We start from the raw sequence: 20,448 nt of genomic DNA, 5'->3' as shown, positions 1-20,448 counted from the left end.
CAATATTGTCTTCAGCATCTGCCACTCATTCCCTCTTTGTGCTCATGAGTGGAGAATGAATGCCACCTCACCTGTGTTTCTTGTACTTACCCAGTCAATCACTATCAAGGGATTGATAGTGCTCAGTTATCTGCTTCGTTAGTTATCTGATGTGAGATTAATTAGCCAAAGCCTGCAGCTTTGAATCTGCACAATGCCATGCAAGGGGTTTATTAATATTAATCATACTGTCTGAAATATAATCACACAAATGTCATTACATCCCAAATTATTCAGAAAATAGATTTTAAATGACTGGAAAATATGTTCATGTGCCAAAGAGAAGGCAGCTATTGGAGTTCCCAGACTTTATAATGTTCTTTAACAAGTTAAATATTAATAATCTTCAGGAATAAATAGCTCAGTTCTTCAAAGAATGAAAGGTTCTTCACTAGCCTTTCAGCTAAGTCACCCTTGTGCATGTATGTGTGCCAGATATGTGCACTGACGTGCAGTGACCATAAGGACAGCATCAGAGTGTGATGCACAATTCTTCCCACCATGACCGGGGCTAGAGAGTGGTCACCAGTACTTCTGGTGCTTTGAAATGGGGTAATTCTTAGAGATGATAACCTCTGTGCTATAATACACTCCAACTCATAAACATAGCTCTTTAAAATTCATTAGAAATAGAGAATCTAGCTATTGGGAAACTAAAAATCAACTTTATTTTTCTTAAGAAGCAGACCTCCAGTAAGAAATCCTGAAAAGAGATGAAGGAAGGAAACAAAACCATAATATAAGGCATTGTACTTTACTCTCCTTAGGAATATTAGGCTGTTTAATGAGAGAGAAGCATGTGCTGAAGAGCTTTGTCAGATGAAACCCCATGGTTGTGTGAAGTTGCAACTTGCCCTTATTGCACAGGCTACAATATACTGTAACTGGATAAAATATAATGTAGAAACCAAAACTATTTGCCTGGGGAACAGTTTGCCCATTTTCTACATCCACTCATCTATATTCTGAGGACAGCAGTAATGACTTGAAATAACCAATGAAATGCATTGGTTTTATGTTAACTATAATATACTTGTCTGCTAGTCAGAGAAACTACATTTTGATTATTTTCAAGTGATTTTAAATTATTTTCTCTATTGTTTTAATTTATCCCTCAAAACCTTGAAGTTCTAGCATTGAGCTTTTATGGTTGACTCAATCCAACATGCTTCATCAAAAATTCCTCCAAGGACAATATTGTAAAAAATATTTTTTGCAATTCTGGTCTAATGGAGTTGGTTTCCTCAGTGGGAGTTTACTGGAATATGAATGTCTGAACCTGCTTCAGATGATTTCAAGATCCTAGCTAGAGTGTCAATAAATTGACTAATACATATAAAAGCCTAAAAGTACATTTTGAACTAAAATCTTTTAGCTATTTATCAGAAGCTAATAGGGGTGGGGTTTAAAAGCATGTGTCCTTGCCATGTAACAATGAAAGTTCATGCCTTTTAATTTGCTTGGTGTGACTTTCCTTTGGAAGCCAGCGTCACAAGGGTGTCACAGGATCAAAGTCTGACTCCTGATAAAAGCTGATTTTTGCACATATCTCTGAGAGCAGTATTTGGATGTTAAGAGAAAACACAAAACTGAGGAGTACAACTAGGCTGCACTCACCTCTGCATGCTTCTCTGGAGCTGGCCAGAGGCTCACAACAGGACCTCGGTCTTTCATTTGTATGGTATCACTCATATTGATATATTTTTTCAGCTCAATCACTTTATCTGCCCAAGAGATGTCTGTCATCCCATGATCAGAGAAGAGGAGGACATTGATATCATTCTGAAGGCCTTTGCTCTGTGAAGAAAGTGCGTGACATCTTTTAGGGCCATGTAAGAGCTTTGCTGGAAAATTTAAATCACCTTTTGACCTCCAGTGATTCTATGGAAGTCAACCAGAAGGATCATGCCCATTAATGCCCTGCAATGTGCTTTGCCACCACCCATAATGGTGGACATCCAGTTTTACTCGCTGCTCTGGAAGAGTCTGAGAGGTTAGCACCAGAGTTTTCCTAAAACAAGTCCATGCAGCAATTTTGCCATGATGCCACTTGTGGAAGAGGTGTTTCTCTCTTTCCCTCCCAAACATGAGCACTTAGCATTAGAGTTTTTAATATTTAGTGAAATTGAGATACATATTCCTCTTTTCACTGAAACACATAAAAACTCCAACAGCATTTATAAATGTCAGAAATATTCACAGAATTACCATTTACCCAAAAGATTTTCTCTCTGCAAAATCATTTCAATAATGCTTTTTAAAAACCAAGTTTAAAGTACAGAGATCTGAATACTGTCATAAAAACCAGTATAAAAGGTAATTGTCTGATTCCACAAACCTTAGGAAACACACAGTTTTGATACATTCACCTACAATGAAGTTCAGATGGTAACACAAGTAATGAACAGAGCAACACATATATTGGTTTGTGGCTTCCTGGAGCTACTGGTATAAATCTACCAGGAGGGTTATAATGTCAGTGCCCATTTAAGACCAGTTTTAAAAGCCTTTTCCAAAGGCACCCAGGAGCTGGGTTTATGGCTGCCACTCACCTTGATGAGTGAGATCATGTTGCTCAAGGCTTTGTCCACTTCCTTCAAAGCTTTCTTCCGCTGCTGGGACGAAGGGCCGTAGTGGTGGCCTTCCACGTCAATGCGCTCATAGTACACTGCGGCCATCTCGGCACTGTTGTTGCTGGGTGTGGGAGAGAGGGCAAGGAGTGAAAGGCTGACACACATGGAGACCTCCTGGCTACTGGCATTTTTGTCTTCACAAGCATGTAGAGCCACAAAACCCTGTTTTTTGTTTCCAGCCTATGCCATCCATCCTACTACCTATTGCACTGTTGGGCTCATTATTCACACCCAGAGTCTCCTGAGTTTGCCTGAGACTCCCATCAGAGGCAGCAGGTGGAAACTGCCATGTGGAAGCACAGGCTGGCCTGGCAGTCCTTTGCTAACCTCTTTGAATTAGGAGGGCAGCTTTCCCTTTAATAACAAAGAAATTCTGATTTCTGTGCTGAATGCCCCTATTAAAAGGATTATGGGAATTACCAGTCAAATGTGCTTTAATTAAAGTTTGGCACTTCTGGCTTTCTCCTCTGTGAGGTCTTCCAAACCACAGAGGTTAACTCGGGATGTGCTCTACCTTACAAAACACCAAGCAGTATGAACAGGGATGAGATTTTAGAAGAGGGTTTTATTCAGGAACATGAGCAAGGGAAACTAAGGTAACTTCAGAATTGCACAAGTTTAGCTGATTGCACTTTTCTGCATTGATTGCTCTCAGCCTAATTACTGGGGATAGCACACACATCAGTGCTTAATTTCATTTTCATGATCACTTTATTGTTCACTGCAAATCTCCCTGAGAGAAGCTGTGTGGATGAACTCACAAACCTATACTACTGAAGTTCAAACCCAATCTTTTAGTGCTGTACTTAATATATGGCAGAACATGCCATCCATATTACATGCTCTCATCCATATGAAGATCCCAACTAAAAGACTTGTTAGTCCAGCATCTCTGATTAAAGACACCTGGGTAGTCTGGTGTAATGAGTGGAACAGAGGAGGAAAATCAGAGGTGAGGGACTGAGTGAATGAATTACCATCTGTCATTTGCATTTCTCAGTTTGTAGAAGGCCTCAGAGAAGCAGCCCTGAAGAACAGAGTTGTTTCTCACTCCTCAAGAGTTTAAAATAATTTAAATGAAGTGGCCCTCCAATCTCCTCAGTTTCATTTTAAGCATTACTTTCCATCTGTATCAGGCATAAATTACTTTCTAAAATTTAACCCTGCAATTTCTCTATTGCATACACAGTCATTGAACCTACTGAAATAGTTCTCTTCTGCAGCAGTGCCTGTATTATGAGCTACTTAAACTAATTTATGTCTTCTCACATATAAGTAAATTATAATTTTGATCAAGATAGAAGCTAAGAAAGAGATCTATCGCATAAAACAAGTGATCTCATTTAGGCTGTGGTGAGATTTCTCTATGAGGACTCAATGCTGTAAGGAAGAATATTAAATTACTTCAATGGGAGAAGCTCCAGTAATGCAGCACGCTTAGGAGTTTGCAGGATTTTGTACAGGATGTCAGGAGTTTCACTTTGTTTCCATTTTTGTCTGTTTTTTTTTTTATGGAAAAAAAAGAGTTTTCTAAGAAAACCCTTATCATGGTTTGCATAGGAGAAGTATTTCTGTCTTTAGATAGAGGTATTCTGTTAGTCCTGTCTTCTTCCATCACCGCTCTCTTTCCAAATAAATTACTTAGAAAAGATTGCTGAAGAAAGTTGGACAGCATTGATGGCAACACCAAAAAGTATTTCATATTCTACCAGCACACTTTGCAAGTACAATTGCAGACTTGATGACACTTCTCCAGGAAGGTAGGTAGATTACAACAGCCCATAAGTTACTGAAAAGATTCAAAGGGAGATTTAGTTTCACTTGCCAAAAACAGATGCTTTGTTTTGAGTATTCTTAGTCCAAATACTGGTCTTGAAGCACCTGTTTGAAAAGACTGGAGAACATTGCTGAAGGATAATTTCCTTTGGTTGCAAGAGAAGCTCAGTGTCTCCCTGATGAGTTAGGTACTTCTCTATCCTGGAGTCCCTGCAAGGTTTGCTAATGCTGGGAGCCCAAGTGCAGTTCTTTAACTAATACCTGCCATTAGGGCTACTGAGCAAGGCACTGCTCCAGGCAACAGACTGCCCTTGCCACAGGCCATAGCTAAGGGCAGTCTCAGCCTAATGGGCTTTTCCAATTACCTAGGGTGTGAAAAGGAAACACACTGCATTTGCCAGTCTTTGAACAGGTTCAAAAGTCAACAGCACTTGTGAAAGATATAGATGACAAGCTCAAGACTCTTCTACTTGAGGATGCTAAATCCTGCTAAATGAATATGTCTGCAATAAAAGGATTTCAGAGGCTTTACTTCTTATGGGCTGGCACAGCAGCATGGAACTTCTTCTAAATCTTAAAGAAATAAACAGAGGATGAATGAGAGAAAGAATAAGGAAAACCTACCAGATTTTTAATCTGTTCATTCTCTACCCTCCCTTCTTACTTTAAGTCCCTGCAGTATTTACACCCAAACCTGATTATTAATTTTACCTAAGATCATTCATTTTTCCTCTTTCCCACCTTGTTGGAGACAGGGCACTTAGTTTAAAGGGACAGAACTCAGGAAGAAATTCACCAGGGATGGTGCGTAAACAGGACCAGCAACAGGACCTCCTGCTGCACTGCAATGATCTGTAGGATTTGGGCACTTCAGAAGACTGTAGCTGTTATTTATGACATCTTGGTGGCAGGGATATACACTTTTCTTGAAATCATCAGCTTTCACCTCTTGCAAGTTGTTCCACCAACACTATTGTGTCCCTTTCCTTTTCCACCACAGACAGCAACAGGCAGCCTTGTGGCTTGGACAGAATTAGCTAATGAAACTCTCTAGCTACCCAAAATAACAGCTTGAAGGGCTGGCTCTTTTAACAGTCTGTGCCTCATTTTTAACCATGTTCACAGTTACAGAGCTGAAAAACAGCACTGAGCACCCTTATACACTGTGCTTCATGGAAACCAGGCAAGAAACTTCAAGTATATCTTGACCCATCCCAAAATTATACGAGACCAAAAATCTTTCTACAGTGATTCTGGGTTTCCACTAGAAGTCAGAGCCAATTTCTGTATTACATCTTCCATTCCCTTTTTTATTCATTGAATTAAGAGCATTGCAAAAGCTCCAGAAAGCCTCCTATGGCACATATGGCTTCATGTCACATGCAGGTAACTTTCTTTAAATCTAAGCTAAATAATTTCAGGAGAAACCTCTCACATGGTCTCAGAAACTTTCTGTCTAAGCCCATGCTGCAAACAACCCTTATTTGTGAGCATCTGTGCAGCAGGGCCCAGTGTGCAACTGGGAGCAACTTTTCCAACAGCGCTCTCATCATTTTGGAGACTTTATTTCAAGAAAAATCAACACTCAGCACCTGAATACAAAACTTTTTGGATACTAATTGCTACGGCAGTTGCAAGTATTAAAGTAGAAGGGTTTCCTAGGATTGGATTAATTATGGAACCAACAAGGCTTTAAAAGGACGAACTTAGTTATAGCCAAAGTAAGGTATTGGTGCTGCATGTGGTGGTGCAATCTTCCCTGATTTTACACCCTGTGTGGAATTGTCCCTTGTAAATGTTTGGATAAGAGGTGGTGGAACTTGAAAGCTGGGTCTGGAGAACACATTTTTCCTAGGAGTTATCTGAGATATATATTCCCATCAGTTGGACTATATGGTTGTTGTAGGTCCTTTCCAACTGAACTCTTTTATTCTACTCTAGTCTATACTCATATTTGCACAAAATTAATGCCCTTTCAAAAAATATTTTGCTTGAGGTGTTCTAAAATGAAGAAAAAGCCAAAGCATCAGTCTCATAAACAAGTGACTTGAGCTGAATTTCAGAATTTCCAAATTCCCTCTCTAAATACAAGCATTTCAAAGACTTTTCTTGCAGGTCAGTGAATAGACATGCACAGGCCCATCCTGAAGTTGTTTGAAACAGCAAATTAAAAGCAGTTAAATCTCCTCCTTGTTGCAGCCTACAGAGAAACAGAGGAGCACATCTTTCCCTCCGCTCTTAATGTAAGGGCCTATATCTGTTATGGTGTTGTTCCTATGATGATACTATAAAGCCTATTTCTGTTACGGTGTTGATCCTATGATGATACTGTAAGGCAGTCTCAGCCCTCATCTTCCTACCTGGAAGCCCATCCTGAAAATCTCCCTGATAGTAAATCCAAATACTTGTCCTAGGGAGAGGAATCCCCACACCGCCAAAATCTAGTGACGTACCACAGAGACTCAAGGGCATCGCTGATGGCGTCTGCGAAGTTTTTGTCTGTTGGGACACTGAAGTACTCGCGGCAGTAACTTGGTCTGACTCCAAGGATTTCGACCTCACAACCTACAAGCAAAAAATGTGGTAAGCTCTGCTATTTCACCTTGATCACAGACCTCACACCCTGGTGTCCAAGTTGAGGTCTGTAAACCTCCTGTGACATTACTTACCTTATGCCTTCCCTGCAGGAAACCATATGGTTGGCAAAGGAAAAGGGGAGAGAGGTTGGTTTGACAAGTGATTGTAGCAAACTGTACATTGGACCCTTTTATTTCCCTCTCCAAAAGGAAGGTCTCTGTGTGACCTTCCCACAATAAAATGTTTGATTCCCTCGTGGCAGACCATTTCCACCTAAATCACCACCTGGTTTATATTTTAACTTCTATGGCCATATAACCTCATTTCCCGGCTGCCAACATAATAGGTTTAGATATTGTTCTCTGAAACTTCAGCAAATACTTTCCAGTTAGACACGCTGTATCTTACACTGCAATATCCTCTATAAACTGTATTTTATTATGTGATACTGGCTCTCCACTATTGTATCTGTTTCCCAGGAGGTCTTATTAAAACAGTGTAAACCAATTAGCTCTCTTGGTAACTTGCAGCCTTTCTTGCAAAATAAAGTCTGTTTTGTGGCCTAAAAATTTATGGCAACAAATCCTACAGGAGAACATGGCCCTGAACATAGAAAAACATGTTTTTGTGAGGTTTCTTTGCCCTTTTGCTCTCCAGTTACTGTGCTGCTGAATAATATTAATATTTAAAATAAGTATCCTTCCAGAAATACTGGATTAATGCAAATTATCATTCCAGAACCCCAGAGTCCTTCCATCACAGTTAGGCATTTTCTGATGTATTCAGAAACACATCAGAAAACAAAGGGCACAAGGAGGCATCAAAACCAAAAAAAATACCCCACCTTTTGCAAAATGGCCTCTGTACACAGCAACACAGTCTGGTCAAAAAGGCATCTCTAAGCCAAAGCCTGAATCTGTACATCTGGGTCCCTCTGCTTCTCCTCTGGGAGGAAAGTGAAAGGCATTAAGGACTGTCATAAGTTGACTTGTTGCTTGGGGCATAAGAAGGAGGTGTAAGTACAGAGAGGGCTCTAGAGCAAGCAGAGCTACTAGCAGAGGTGATTTACAGTGGTTTGCTTACTGGGACACTCAATAAAGAGAGTCTGTCTGTCTTGCATCTCAGCTCCCATGAGCTCACATCACTCAGGTGCAGTACTGGGACGCAGGGAAAAGCACACTGCTTGCAGGCCAAGCTGGCTAAGAGTCTTCTGATGTGATGGTTCAGGAGTACCATGAAAAATTAGAAAAACTTAAATGCTTAAGCTTAGGAAATTTTTAAAACCTTAAATGATTTGCAGAAAGCCAGATAAGTCAGATGGAAATTATCCTTTCCAAAAGATAAAGGGCAATAGCACACATAACAGATTCAGTCTCTTTGCCTGTGGTAGCAGCTCCCAGGTCTCCACATGATTTGTGTGTTTCAAGTGGCCCCATCTGTTATGATTAATTAATTATTTGCAACAATAAACATCAAATATAGTCAACTGATTTCTTTTCCTGTAAAAACACATTTGCCTACTCTTGAAGCTATATCTAATTTTTATTTTTGTAAAATTGTGGGATGGTGCTTATTTTTAATTCTTCCCCTGTTGCACCAAACATATGATGTAATCTTCCACTTTTTGCATGAAAATACCTCAGCGTTCATCCCTCCACCATGATCCACCATGAGCTGTCTGCAGCCTGGATAAACAGCCAGCAGATGACTTGACAAAAACTGACTGTCTAGATCACCCCACAATAAACTCCTATACATCTGCCCACAGCATCCCCAAGAAATTGCACTATGCAGCAGAGATGGGTCCAAGCTGATACTTAACCAAATAATCAGAAAAATGTATTCCATTAATGGCCTGAAGTCGTACCCACAAGTCCCCTTTCCTGAAGGCACAGAGCTCCAGTCTTTTGTAGGATGTTCTGGGCGCTACCATCAGCAAAACAAGGGCTTTCAGCTACCTCAGATGCTAGAGGTGATGTAGTTGTCCTCTGTGGGCTTTGCTAGTATTTCAGGACTGAATTGGAACTTTGGAGTCAATTTCTCCTTTCATAGTTGAGTCTGGCTCAAGATTATCTCCAAAACCAGGTAAGAATTTAAGAATGCATTTGAAAGTAGTTAGAAATACCTTGTGTTTAACTTCAGGTGGATGACTGCTCAGAGCCAGTGACTAATATGACCATTTTGCCTCTTTTTTCTTCAGATACTGACATCAGATTGTAATTTTCTCAAATAACATTCCTCAGAATTACTCATGAGATAATTTTAACTAGGAGCATTAACCTCTTGGGGATCTGGGATATTTTAGTTTCTGAGATATCTTTGCTATTTCTAGATTGTCAAGTGATGAACATGACGTAAACGACTACAGGGTAGCAAGAATTAGAAATCATTTAATCATTTTGGCCATGAAATAGTGGTCTTCAAGTGTGCGGTTCATTGACGTACCATTGGAAATTCAAGACATTTAGACACCAAGAGCTTCCTTTTCCTTTTTTTATCTTTTTTTTTTTTTTTAACCTCTGTGATGAATAGAACTTAAATTAGGGTTTTTAATGTTAAGGTTTGTTACAAGTCCAAAATACTGGCCATGAAGAAAGGAAGGCCCTTTAATACTTAAATTTCATTTTTTCATTTTGATAGAGGCCAGGAGAGATGGTAAATTTTCTCTTTTCGATAATATGGGAAAATAAAATTTAAATAGATTTGGAGGCAGCCAAAGGGAATGCTAAGTTTTTCTTGGTTAAACTAAATAATTAAGCTGTATTTACTAAGATGTAATGCTAGATACTTTTGCATCATTTTGTATGATGCTAAACCTTTATTTAAAAACCTGAACTATTGGAGCAGGAATAAGGACTTCTTTCAGAGTGATAAACCCCTCTTTATCTATCTCACATGCAGACCTGAATCTCTGCCAGCTTTAAATTGCACTTCTAAACATTTATTTAACAGTTGGACACTTCATGTCATAACAGAAAATTTTGAAAATTTTCCAGACTAGCTGTGTGGTCTGGTAAATATTATGTTTACATGGCAGAAGTTGAGTTTAGAGTATTTTTATTCCCCCCTCTGTCTCTCATTTCAGTGTTTAGAGAAGTTGTCACTGCACTTCAGCTAAAGTAGTTGCATAGGCTGCTGGCAAACGAAGGAGCTTGGGCATCTGGGATGACGCCTCTTACTGGGCTGAGGGTGAGGACCACTGGTAGATTTTGACCTCAGTGGTACTGCCAGGAGGCTCTTGCACTCCTCTGAGCATTCTCCACCTGCTGGAACAGCAGTGCTTTGGACAGGCAACCTGGATGTGAGAAAAACGTCCCTACAAGGCAAGGCCATATGTTTTGACAGAATTGGTGTTTGGGACCCCCAGCATGGCAATAGTTTGGCTCCTCTGCTTCTAGAATCAAGAGATCTCAGATGCATTCTGCCCATGAGTTGTCTTTGCTGGGTTTATGTTAGGCTCACAGATAAAGCTGTGTGGTTATTCACATCTGAGAGCTCTCCTATTGTGTTCCTGTGTGCTGGGGTCTGGATTTTTTTCCTTTAGGCAGTGATTATACATGAGAGAGGAACATAGGGAAGAAAATGAAGCAGCAGATTTTGGGTTCAGACTTTGCAAAGCTTGGAATTGACTCTGAGGAGGAAATGAGGCTGGTAAAAGCTAATCCTGGGAATCAGTACTCTGGCATTTCCAATGCATTCCTGCTATGGTTCATTGACCTTGTTTGTCTTTATTGCTGTCTAAAGAGAAAATAGCATCCTTCTGAACAAAGTGTGATGATTTGGCTATATATTGCAATACCTATTAAGAGTTTCCCAAACTTTTCCTGCTTGAATCTTTATCATAATTGCAAGATTCATTACTAAGCAGCAGTGTGTCCTTAGGCTGGAAAGCTAATCACTAATAGCAGATCATATGCAGTGCAAATATCTGTGGGACCTCTGCTCACCTTGGTTATTAAATCTCAGGGTTTTATTTTCATTTTGTTTGGTATCGCTCCCCATTCAAATGGCTTGTTAAGAATTTTGCTTTAAAATTATAGATCTAGAATTTTTAGAAAAGATTCTGTCCTTGCTATGGAACAAAAATGGTTGGAAAAAAATGGTATAGGGAAAACATAACAAATGCATTTGGAGTGACTTCTGCTCACTCCAGTTATTCCTGGAGTCCTACTGCAGCCCAACAGCCTTGTATTTTAGTTCAGTAGCTCCATATTTCAGTCTGCCTCCTGTGTCTGATCCTGTATGGCCAATGTGTCCTTTGAGACTATGAGTACCTATAAAATAAACATGTGCTTCAGCTTTTGCTGAACTGAAGCACTGATGGCTTTGCCAAAGGTCAGCCATCACAGATAAATAATTAAGGACAGACAGAGGTATATGTCACAGTCCACAGCTAAAATGCCAGATCCATGCAAAAATTCTCCCTGTGTCATAAGAGAGTTCAATGCATACATTTGGGAGTGTAAGCAGTGGGGACAGGGCGTCTCTTTTGTTCCTTGCAATTTTCAGCTAGAAATTGCAGGCAGAGTGAAGAGGATATATATATATATACAGGGATATATACATATATATATATATATATATCTAATATGTTTTCTCCCTGGGAAACACTGCTCAAAGGGCATCATGAAGGAGCTAGGTAAAGTCCAAAGGCAGTTAATGGGAAGTGATACTGGTTTTTTTTTGATTTCAGCAGCTCTCTGTAGGCTGTTACATCTATTCAATACACAATTATACCTATTGAGAGCAATTACAATAGTAGTTAAAATGGAATAGTCTATAGAAAGAGATATTTTTGTAAAATTTTAGAATAATTCCTACATTCTTGTATAATTTCTATATCCTACTATTTGCCTTGCTGTTAGATCACTTAGACGTCTTCAGTAGGAAGCAGTCTTTTTTCCGGCTGATGTAAACTCTTTGACTGCCTCTGAGTCCATAAGGCAATATTGTCACCCTCAGATCTTTTTGCCTTTCAGTACTATAGAAACACTTTGGATGGCTTTTCAGTGTTTTTCATCTTGGTTCACACTTTCTTCCTATTCCTGAGAATCGTGGGTGTTTTGCCAGGACACCCTTAGCCACATTGCATGGAAAGGCTGTGGCCAGGCACATGTGCATTGGGCTGCAGAGACAAGCTGGCCAGGAGCCCATGGCGTGAGTCAGCTGCCCCTGCCCTGCTGGCACTGGCTGTATTCAGAACAGCTCTTCTACCAGCGCACTGCTCCTCCAGCCTGCGCCTGCACATTGAGGATATCTGCAGACTGCTTAGGGTAGGTAGCAGTTACAAGGTGAAACAGTTGAGAATCTGGGTGCTTTGCAAGGGATTTGGTCTGGCTGCTCAGATGGAACATCTATTTCCATGTGAGTCCCTAAATGTATAGCCTAAGGGGATACAATACTTCTGTTTGATATAAAGGACTCATTATTACACATCCCTAGTCATTCCACTGGTCTAATATCTAACAAATGAGGAACAGAAAGGCCAAGTCCCCCCAAATGAATGGCTCAGACTCAGAGCAACTGGGACTACAGAGGAATTAACAGTGAAGGAGGACTAGAGGACAAGGATGCTTTGCTTTCAGCTGGATTTTCTTGTCCTCACACAGCAGATCATCTTCAGCTCTCAGCTACTAATTTCCAGATTAAAACCAAAGAAGCGCTGGGGGAGAGTGGTTACTGTTTAACTTTCATTGGACCATGAACCATTCATGGAGCAATCACTCAGCATAGCAGAAGTTACAGGTGGGCAAGAGGAAAAAGCAGTTGATGGAGGAGGGGATACTCTTCAAGCCAGCACCCTCCTGAAACTAGCATTTAGTGGAAAGCTGCCTCTAGTGACACTTCAGTCTTCTCCTTTCTAAGCATTTGCAAATGATCATGACCAAAGAAAAGCTAATTCATTTCTATGCCTGGTTAGTAAAGCACATAAAATTCCTATCTGTATTTCAGAACTGTATTAGAGAGCCATTTCTACAGCATGTGGAGTGCTCAGATGTCAAGGCGCATTGTAGCAATTTTTCACATACTAACCTGGCCAGTAGTACATGGAAACGTTCTTTTTAGCTTTCATCATTGTGACCCACAAAGGCTCTGATCCATTCCACCAGAGAGGCAGCAGGCTTTCTTTATTCACACCAATATCAAATGATACATTTGCCTTCTGGTCCCACATGTAGTTTCCAGTCATCTGATGGACCTCGCAGTGGCGACCTTCAAGAGTGGAGAAAAAAGCAGCACAATCAGACTGGTGTCCTTCAATAGAAGGATGCTGGTAGCACCACCACCGCTACTACTGGATCATCCAGCAAATCAGCTAAAGTCCTGTCATGAATTCAGGGATCTTTTACCTTGCAACCATTCATAAAATCTCCCTGACTCTTACCTTGCACTGAGGTGCTCCAGTTTGATTACTAAATCCCCCAGTTCAGACACCCAAAACTTAGTTGCTGAAGTTTGTCAGCTCCCTGTGTTCCTTTCACAATCAACAGATAAGAAGAGTCATGTCTAGAAAGCTATTCATGCTACCCTAAGATAGGCATCTCAGGTATCTGGAGGTGCATATGCTCTCAATTATTGGTAGAGAAAGAACACAGCTTTTTCCCAGCTTCAGGCAGCCAAATTTTAGACAGCTGAGGCCAGAAGAAACAAACCTTTTACCCCGTGTCCTGCTCAGCATTTCAAACCCAGCCCCACACAGAAACTATGTCAGCAGCAGCCCAGGGGTGCCACATGTTTGCCTGACTCCTGACTCCTTCTACACACCCTACACCTGCCAAGTCTGAGGCCATTTTAAGGTACCCATGCGCACTCACAACCAGAGGGCCGTGGAAGCAAGCTGTGAACAGAAGGTGGTAAGAGCACAATCTCAAAACATAGAACAAAGATTGAGAAATTTGCATTTCCCCTTCCTTGATACATAGGGCACATTGTTTTTATGCAAACAGGCAAAAACTAGGCAAGCACATTTATATATTACTGTTATTTTCCATTATTGTTCATTTTTCTTTTTTCTTTTTTTTTTCTCTTGTAATGATCATGCTTTGTTCTTGCTTGTGGGCACAGCAATAACTTCATCAGACATGTTCAGGCCTCTTCCTGTACTGAGGGATCCTTGGGCAACTTTGTATTACAAGAAACTAGTATATAATAACTGAGAGATATCTTCTACGTCTTGTAATTGTACAAGAAGAAAAGATGCTATATTTTAATAATTATTCTGAAGATGAATTAACAGAAATGGGAAAAGAAATGTTGAAGAATAAGTTGTACTGGAAGTTCCTTATTTACATATCTTAAAAAGCAATGACTGAAGCCTGTGATAGACTGTCCTCATTAGCTGGTGAGTCATGTTATTGCAGGGATCCAGATAAAAGGATTTGATTATTTTGAGCCTGAGCATGGTGATCAGAACTGAAATAACCTTGGTATTCTTGTTCTGAAAAGATGTAATTTCAAGCAGAGGACTGTGTATACTTTGGGGGCATGTGATCTTGAAATGGACTTTGAACTCTCCTTCCTTACTAAAAAGTATTTCAATTATGCAGAACATTTCCTCCTTCCCAGAGGAAAAAAGTAGTCTCAGTTTGTGGCAGTCAATACTTATCATACTAACCCAAACAGGTTTAATATAGGAGAACTGGTGGATTGGATGGGCAGTAATCTGTTCTCTTCAGGCTGCTAAGTGCTCTCTTTCTGTAAGTCTCAAAAGAGATAGAAGGGAAGTCTCTATAGTGCATCAAAAGCACAGCTGTACAATTTACAGGACAACCTCAGCTTCCTAAAGTTCACAAATTCCTAAGCATCTACCAACACGATTAACTGCAGCAGGCAATTTGTGCCAGCCTTGGAAACTTACAGGTCAGTGCCGAAGCTCTGTCAGCGTGAAACCTACATATTAGGGATTGGTGTGATGTATAGCGTAGTCTTCATGTAGAATTAATGAGCTCTAGCTGCTACTGATCCTATAGGACTTAAGGTCTACTGTTTGTCCACTTTTTTAAGGAAGAGATCGAAGATTGTTCTTTGTAGTATTGTTGGGAAAATTAATTAACTCTTTGAACTAATACAGAGGACAGCGTTCTGTTCTCCACATTAGATTAATTCAATTTTCTATGGACTCCAAATCCTTTTTTTTTACTGTGGAAAAACTGGCCTAGAAGACTATAAGGCATCAGTTTTCACTGCAGACATCCCTGGTTCACAGGGTCAGAAAGGAAGATCAGGTGAGCAACACATCAAAAGACATGACCATTTAGTGTCATTCATGTCTGCTTACCCGAGGCCCGTGTCTCAGAAAGACCCTAGACCTCCTTGGAAGACATCAATATATATCAAGCAATTAACCTTTTCCTTCGGTTGCTCCTCCCAATATTTGTCATCAGTTAATAATGTTCAAAAGTATGCCTGATGTCTAATTTTATTTTTGACCCTTGTTAATCTTCAACCATGGCTATTCTGATCCTTGCTCACTAGATTGAAAAGCCCTGGAATAACTGGGATTTCTGCACCTGCCCCCTCCCCCCAGGATACTTGTACACAGAATTAAAGCCATTTCTCACGTTTCTTTTGGGTCATCCATCCAACCCTTTTTCTTTATATCCCATTTTCACTTGTTTTACCCAGCCTAAGAAAATTACCTTTAGTCTACTTCTTTTGAATCATTATCAAAATAGCAACATGGTGTTAGAGAGTCACCATAACATGTAGAATTTATTATTTCTTTCATTACTGCAGCTTTCCTCTGTAATCAAACGTTATCTTAAGAGTTTCAAAAATAGAAACAGGGCAGAAAGCAATTTCAGCATACAGATGTCACTATATAAACTCACTGTAACTGTAGTAAAAATTACTCCTTCCTCAAGCAACAGAGGAAAACAAAGAGAGTATAGTTTCCAAGAATATGATAACTGCTGTATCCTTCTGGAGGAGAGCCAGCAAAAGCATTTGCAAGGCTGCATGCTACAGCTTATTTGGACACTACACTTCATACAGCATTTGTCTAAAGTACATTCCCATGTCTCCAGGCACTTTCGTCAGCCTTCAAATGAATCTCTGCAAAACAAAGACAAAATTTAAAAGGCCAGCAGAACCCACAGCCACTGGGCCACCCACAGCAGCAGCACAGTAACGCTGAGTGCTGAGTGCTGAGCACCCTGCCCTGGCTGTGTGTGAGATCTGGAAACCAGTGTGTGTGCTCCTGGGCCATTTGCCATCTCTGCACTGAGCAAATCCGATCTGTCAGAGAACCCAGAGTGTGTGTATAAACCATATTATATGGTTTATACATATGGTTGCCAATGCAGCAAAGGCACCATAATCTGATGGTGGACATCAGTATATGCATTTAGCTCAGTGTGCTATGCAATATTATATATATGCTTGCCACTATGGTGAGACCTTTCCTCGTGTCCCACCACGATATTCCCACTCTCTGGAAAGTGACAAGAGTCGGGGGGCAGATGCAAGCACAGGCTGCCGCGGGGCTATACCCTCTGGGGAATAGTTAAGCTCCTCCATGCAAACAGCTAGAAGACTTACCTTGGGAAATGCTCTGCTCTGCTCATGCTGCCTCCCATAACGATGAAGAAAGCAGGACTTAAAAGTCACCAGCACCATATTCCTGTTCTGGAGCAGATAAAGTGTTTGCTGTCCCCAGGAACTAAGCTTTGATATATGCACTGCTCACCTGTTCCCCTGATGGGTCTCACCTGCTTTGACAAGAAAGACCACAGGGTAAAAACAAAACCCACGTGCTAAACCCTAAGTAGCCTGGAGAAGGCCAGAGTTATGAGAATTCTTGGGGGAATGTTGGCCTGGCAAAGTGGCCTTGCCATCTTCAGACCCCAAGGTAAAAACAGTACTTGCATGATGTGCATGGACAATTCATTTTCCAAAGGAGTTTGCCGGCAACGTCCAAATTTAATGACCTCTAATACTAGACAAAGCCAAAGTATGGACACGTTAGTCTGTGTCAGGCAAGACTTTGCAATTCAAGTAGGATCACATCAAAAATCACATTAAAAAAATCCCTGCTATACACAGCTTTATTTTTTTCCCCCTTAATGGAATTCATTTAGTAAGAGCTTGAAACTCTTAATTCAATGCTTTCATCATGGGGCCAGGGCTGAGTTCACAAAAATTTCTAATAAATCACCCAGCTGAGGCTTTGCAGATGCTTTCTTGTGTGGGAAGTCAGATCTTGTGTCCCTGAAGAGCCAGAACTCTGAGCTGTTGATTGTTCTCCTGAATTGTGGCGGCTCAGGGACCACTCTGGGACCCCTGAACCCCCAGAGCTGGATGCAGCTTGAGGGCACTGAAGCTCCAAGCCCTGGGCAGAACAATGGACAAAGCTGCTGCCTGCATTATGAGACAGAGTATGAGTCTCTGGCAGTGACTGCAGCTCTGGGCTAAGAAGTACCTCGATACGTGAATGACTACTTAGCTAACAGCTGGTAGTAGGTACACTAGTTGTGAGCTGTGAGATTGTAGCTAATAAGGAGGAAAAAACTCTGTATTTTAATTTGTAGCACTGTGAACTTTATGTTAGAAAAAAATTTCTGTTCTACATTTTAAAAGTGTTTCCATTTTTTAACTGGTAGAAAGCAAACACAGATTTTAGCAATATTTTGTGTGTGAAAGAGAAAAACCTTGACGCTTGGCTTTGCAACCTTTCTGCAGGTGGTGAGTAAACAAAGTGAGAGGAAGAATGTGAAAAAGGAAATTCTCCTTGTTCCCACTATCTTTTCCAGCCTATTCTTGCTGGGATAGTACCCTTTCTCTGCCAATTAACAGTGTTACCACAGCTCATGCTCTTTTGCTTCCCAACACAGAGTTTTAGGAGTGGAAAGCTAATGAATTCAAGAAAAGGAAGAGGCTTGATTTCAGAGCTTATGTCACAAATAGAGTCTTTTAAATCTCTGCTGCTCCTGGCATCTGTAGCTGTTTGAGAGGACCAAAAATAAAAAGTAATTTTCCATTGTCACTCATTGTACACTTTGTGCCCTTCTGGATTTTTTCTAGGCTTGTAGAGAGATAGAGGTAGTTTTAGTTCATGTGTTTGTAATAAACTTCCCTGTTGTATTCCTATCCTTCCACTTTTTATGCCTCAGAAAACATGCAGGTATTACTTACAGAGTTAAGAACTTGCTTAACTGCTGAACAGAAATTGTCAGCATCTTTTTCTGGACCAGGCTGGAGTCAGGATGCCACTAGCTGTGCAGCAGAAAAGAGGCATCTGCTAGAACCATTGCCAGGCTGGGCTTCCCTCAGGTTCTGAGTGGAAGGAGCCTGGGGCTGCTGTGCTTTTAATCAGGAAACCTGTCGCAGTTAACAGTAAATATATGAGTATGTGTGCACATCAGCCAGACTCCAGGGGATTCCAGGGTTGGGAGCCCAAAGGGTATTTTCTCCCAGAAAACATGGAATAAATGGGGTGCAGGGTATGTTGATTTGCTGTGCTCAGGGGGAACAGATGTAGACTGTTTGTTAGACTTTGGCATCATCAACCAAACCCCCTCAGCAGTTAAGTATGCCAAAATCAAGAGTGAGGAGTGAAAGGAAGATTGTTGAAACATACAAGATGGGTGAAATCTTCAGTCTGGCAGAGTGGACCTTGATGTCACCTATCTGTGGGAGCTCTGCCATGTCACCCCACTCTCTACCGCTATGCAGAGGAAGAGGTGATGGCATCTGTAGGGATGAGCTGCAGTGGCTGAGAAAACACCACGCACCACCCCTGTATTTTAGACAATGCCCAAACGTGTCATCAGTGTGTTACAGTGAGTCTGGGCACCCCTGCAAAGGCCACAGCCCTCACTCTGGGTGCAGGAGATTGCAATGTCCTCTGGTCTACCTTTTCCCCCACCCCTCAAACTTCAGGGGACCTCACAGCCCCTCTGCCACTTATTTAAGATCAGAGTTCTCCAAAGAGGCTCATGGAGGCTCCCTGCTGGCTCCTCTCCAAGCAGTTCTCCACCCATCTCTGCAATCAGGGGCTCCCTTTGCTTCCCATGGAGGCCAAGTTAAATATGACTCTTGGATGTGGGGCTGCACAGCTGACCAGGCAGCTGGCACATCCACAAGGAAGACCTGCCAGAAGGACTTCATTTCTAGTTACGATCTTGGAAAATAAACCCTTTCTGGATTATGTTTATGCTGGCTGGAAATGTGAGGTGCCCCTGAGTGCTCTCAGCTGGGGAGGACTTCAGGAGAGCTGGGCTGCAGGGAGCCCTTCATCACCCCTCCAACACCTGCAGGTTGTCAGGTAAGGGAGACCCAACCAGAGCATGAGCAGCTTTTCTTGGCAGATGGCACAAAGTGCTCTGAAGCAGTAACTCCTGCTTGTAGTGGTTACAGGGGAGACCTCAGACTTTCCACTGAACTTGGCATGAGAGCTCCCTGCAGAGCCAGGCCACAGCAGGGAAAGGGAAAAATTAAAAACTCCCCACAGGATAAAAACCCAAGATATCTTGTGGTCTTAATTCCTTCTTTTCCAAAACAAACAGCACATGGTATGATTAAGGGAGCCTTTTAGAATGGACGTATTTGGACTCCTTCTCACCTCCCTTGCCAAGCCCACAAAGAGTCCTGCTCTGTCACAGCTGCAACATCTCCTTTTAACTAATTCTCCGTTTCATGTTTTTCAGGTCAACAACTGCAATATTGTAACTGCACCATGGTGAGCCAGAACACCCGGTAGGATTCATTCTCAGAAAGCAAACCAGAAAGCATTCTCAGAAAGCATCTCAGAAAGCAAACCAGCCACCTAAAAATGAGGCTTTCTGCCACAGTAGAAGCCAATACTGAGAAACACAGCATAATGGAAGTTGCTAGAGAAGACTGCTTTTCAAAGAGTTGGATTTTAAGCTAGCACATCCTTGAGCTACCTTGCACAGCACCAGGTTTTTGTAACAAAACAGCTTCTCCGGTTGCTTGCCAGTGAGATCCCCTTGCACCAGCCCTGGTTCAGCTTTTGTTTGATGTTTCTTCAAGCAAATAGCAGGTCCTGATGCCACGCCCTGGCTTGCAGAAAGACTGGAGCTTCATCCCAAACTCTGAATTACTTAGTGATTTTACATTTTTCTGTGCCTTGGTTTTCTTTCTCATAGTTTGGACAGGAAAGGAAAAGACATCTAAGCAGGCTCTGGGCTTTGGGCTGAGGCTTTCTGTGTATCTTGGGGAAACTCCAGCAACTATCTTTTCACAGGTTAACAGCTGCAGGAGGGGATCCATGAAGATCTCTCCCATAGCCCTGCAGCACTGCATGACCACAAACAAGTCACCTCCCTTCCATGTTTTCCTTCCAAAATTTCACCAGACTGGACCCTGCTCATCCTGTTGTGTCAGTGCTTGACCCAGCACCCGCCTCAGCAGAAAGGAGTGTGGCTCTCATAAGTGTATGTTAGTTAGCTGCTGTTAGATA

At 41.4% G+C, this 20,448-nt stretch overlaps 1 protein-coding gene across 1 annotated transcript in view; it reads right to left on the bottom strand.

Moving 5' to 3' along the window:
• The window catches only part of ENPP6 (ectonucleotide pyrophosphatase/phosphodiesterase 6), a 32,080-nt gene that overhangs the window by 8,149 nt on the left and 3,483 nt on the right, over nt 1–20,448 (bottom strand). The window contains exons 2-5 of the mRNA XM_030271270.4: nt 13,059–13,238; nt 6,902–7,013; nt 2,592–2,733; nt 1,657–1,836 (exon numbers count right to left, since the gene is read on the bottom strand). Of these exons, the coding sequence (XP_030127130.4) occupies nt 1,657–1,836; nt 2,592–2,733; nt 6,902–7,013; nt 13,059–13,238 (614 nt within the window). The remainder of the gene's footprint in view (nt 1–1,656; nt 1,837–2,591; nt 2,734–6,901; nt 7,014–13,058; nt 13,239–20,448) is intronic.

This window comes from Taeniopygia guttata, chromosome 4, assembly GCF_048771995.1.
Source record: "Taeniopygia guttata chromosome 4, bTaeGut7.mat, whole genome shotgun sequence".
Lineage (NCBI taxonomy): Eukaryota > Metazoa > Chordata > Aves > Passeriformes > Estrildidae > Taeniopygia > Taeniopygia guttata.
The sequence above is the reverse complement of the archived record's forward strand: the minus strand, read 5'-3'. Positions and strand labels throughout refer to the sequence as shown.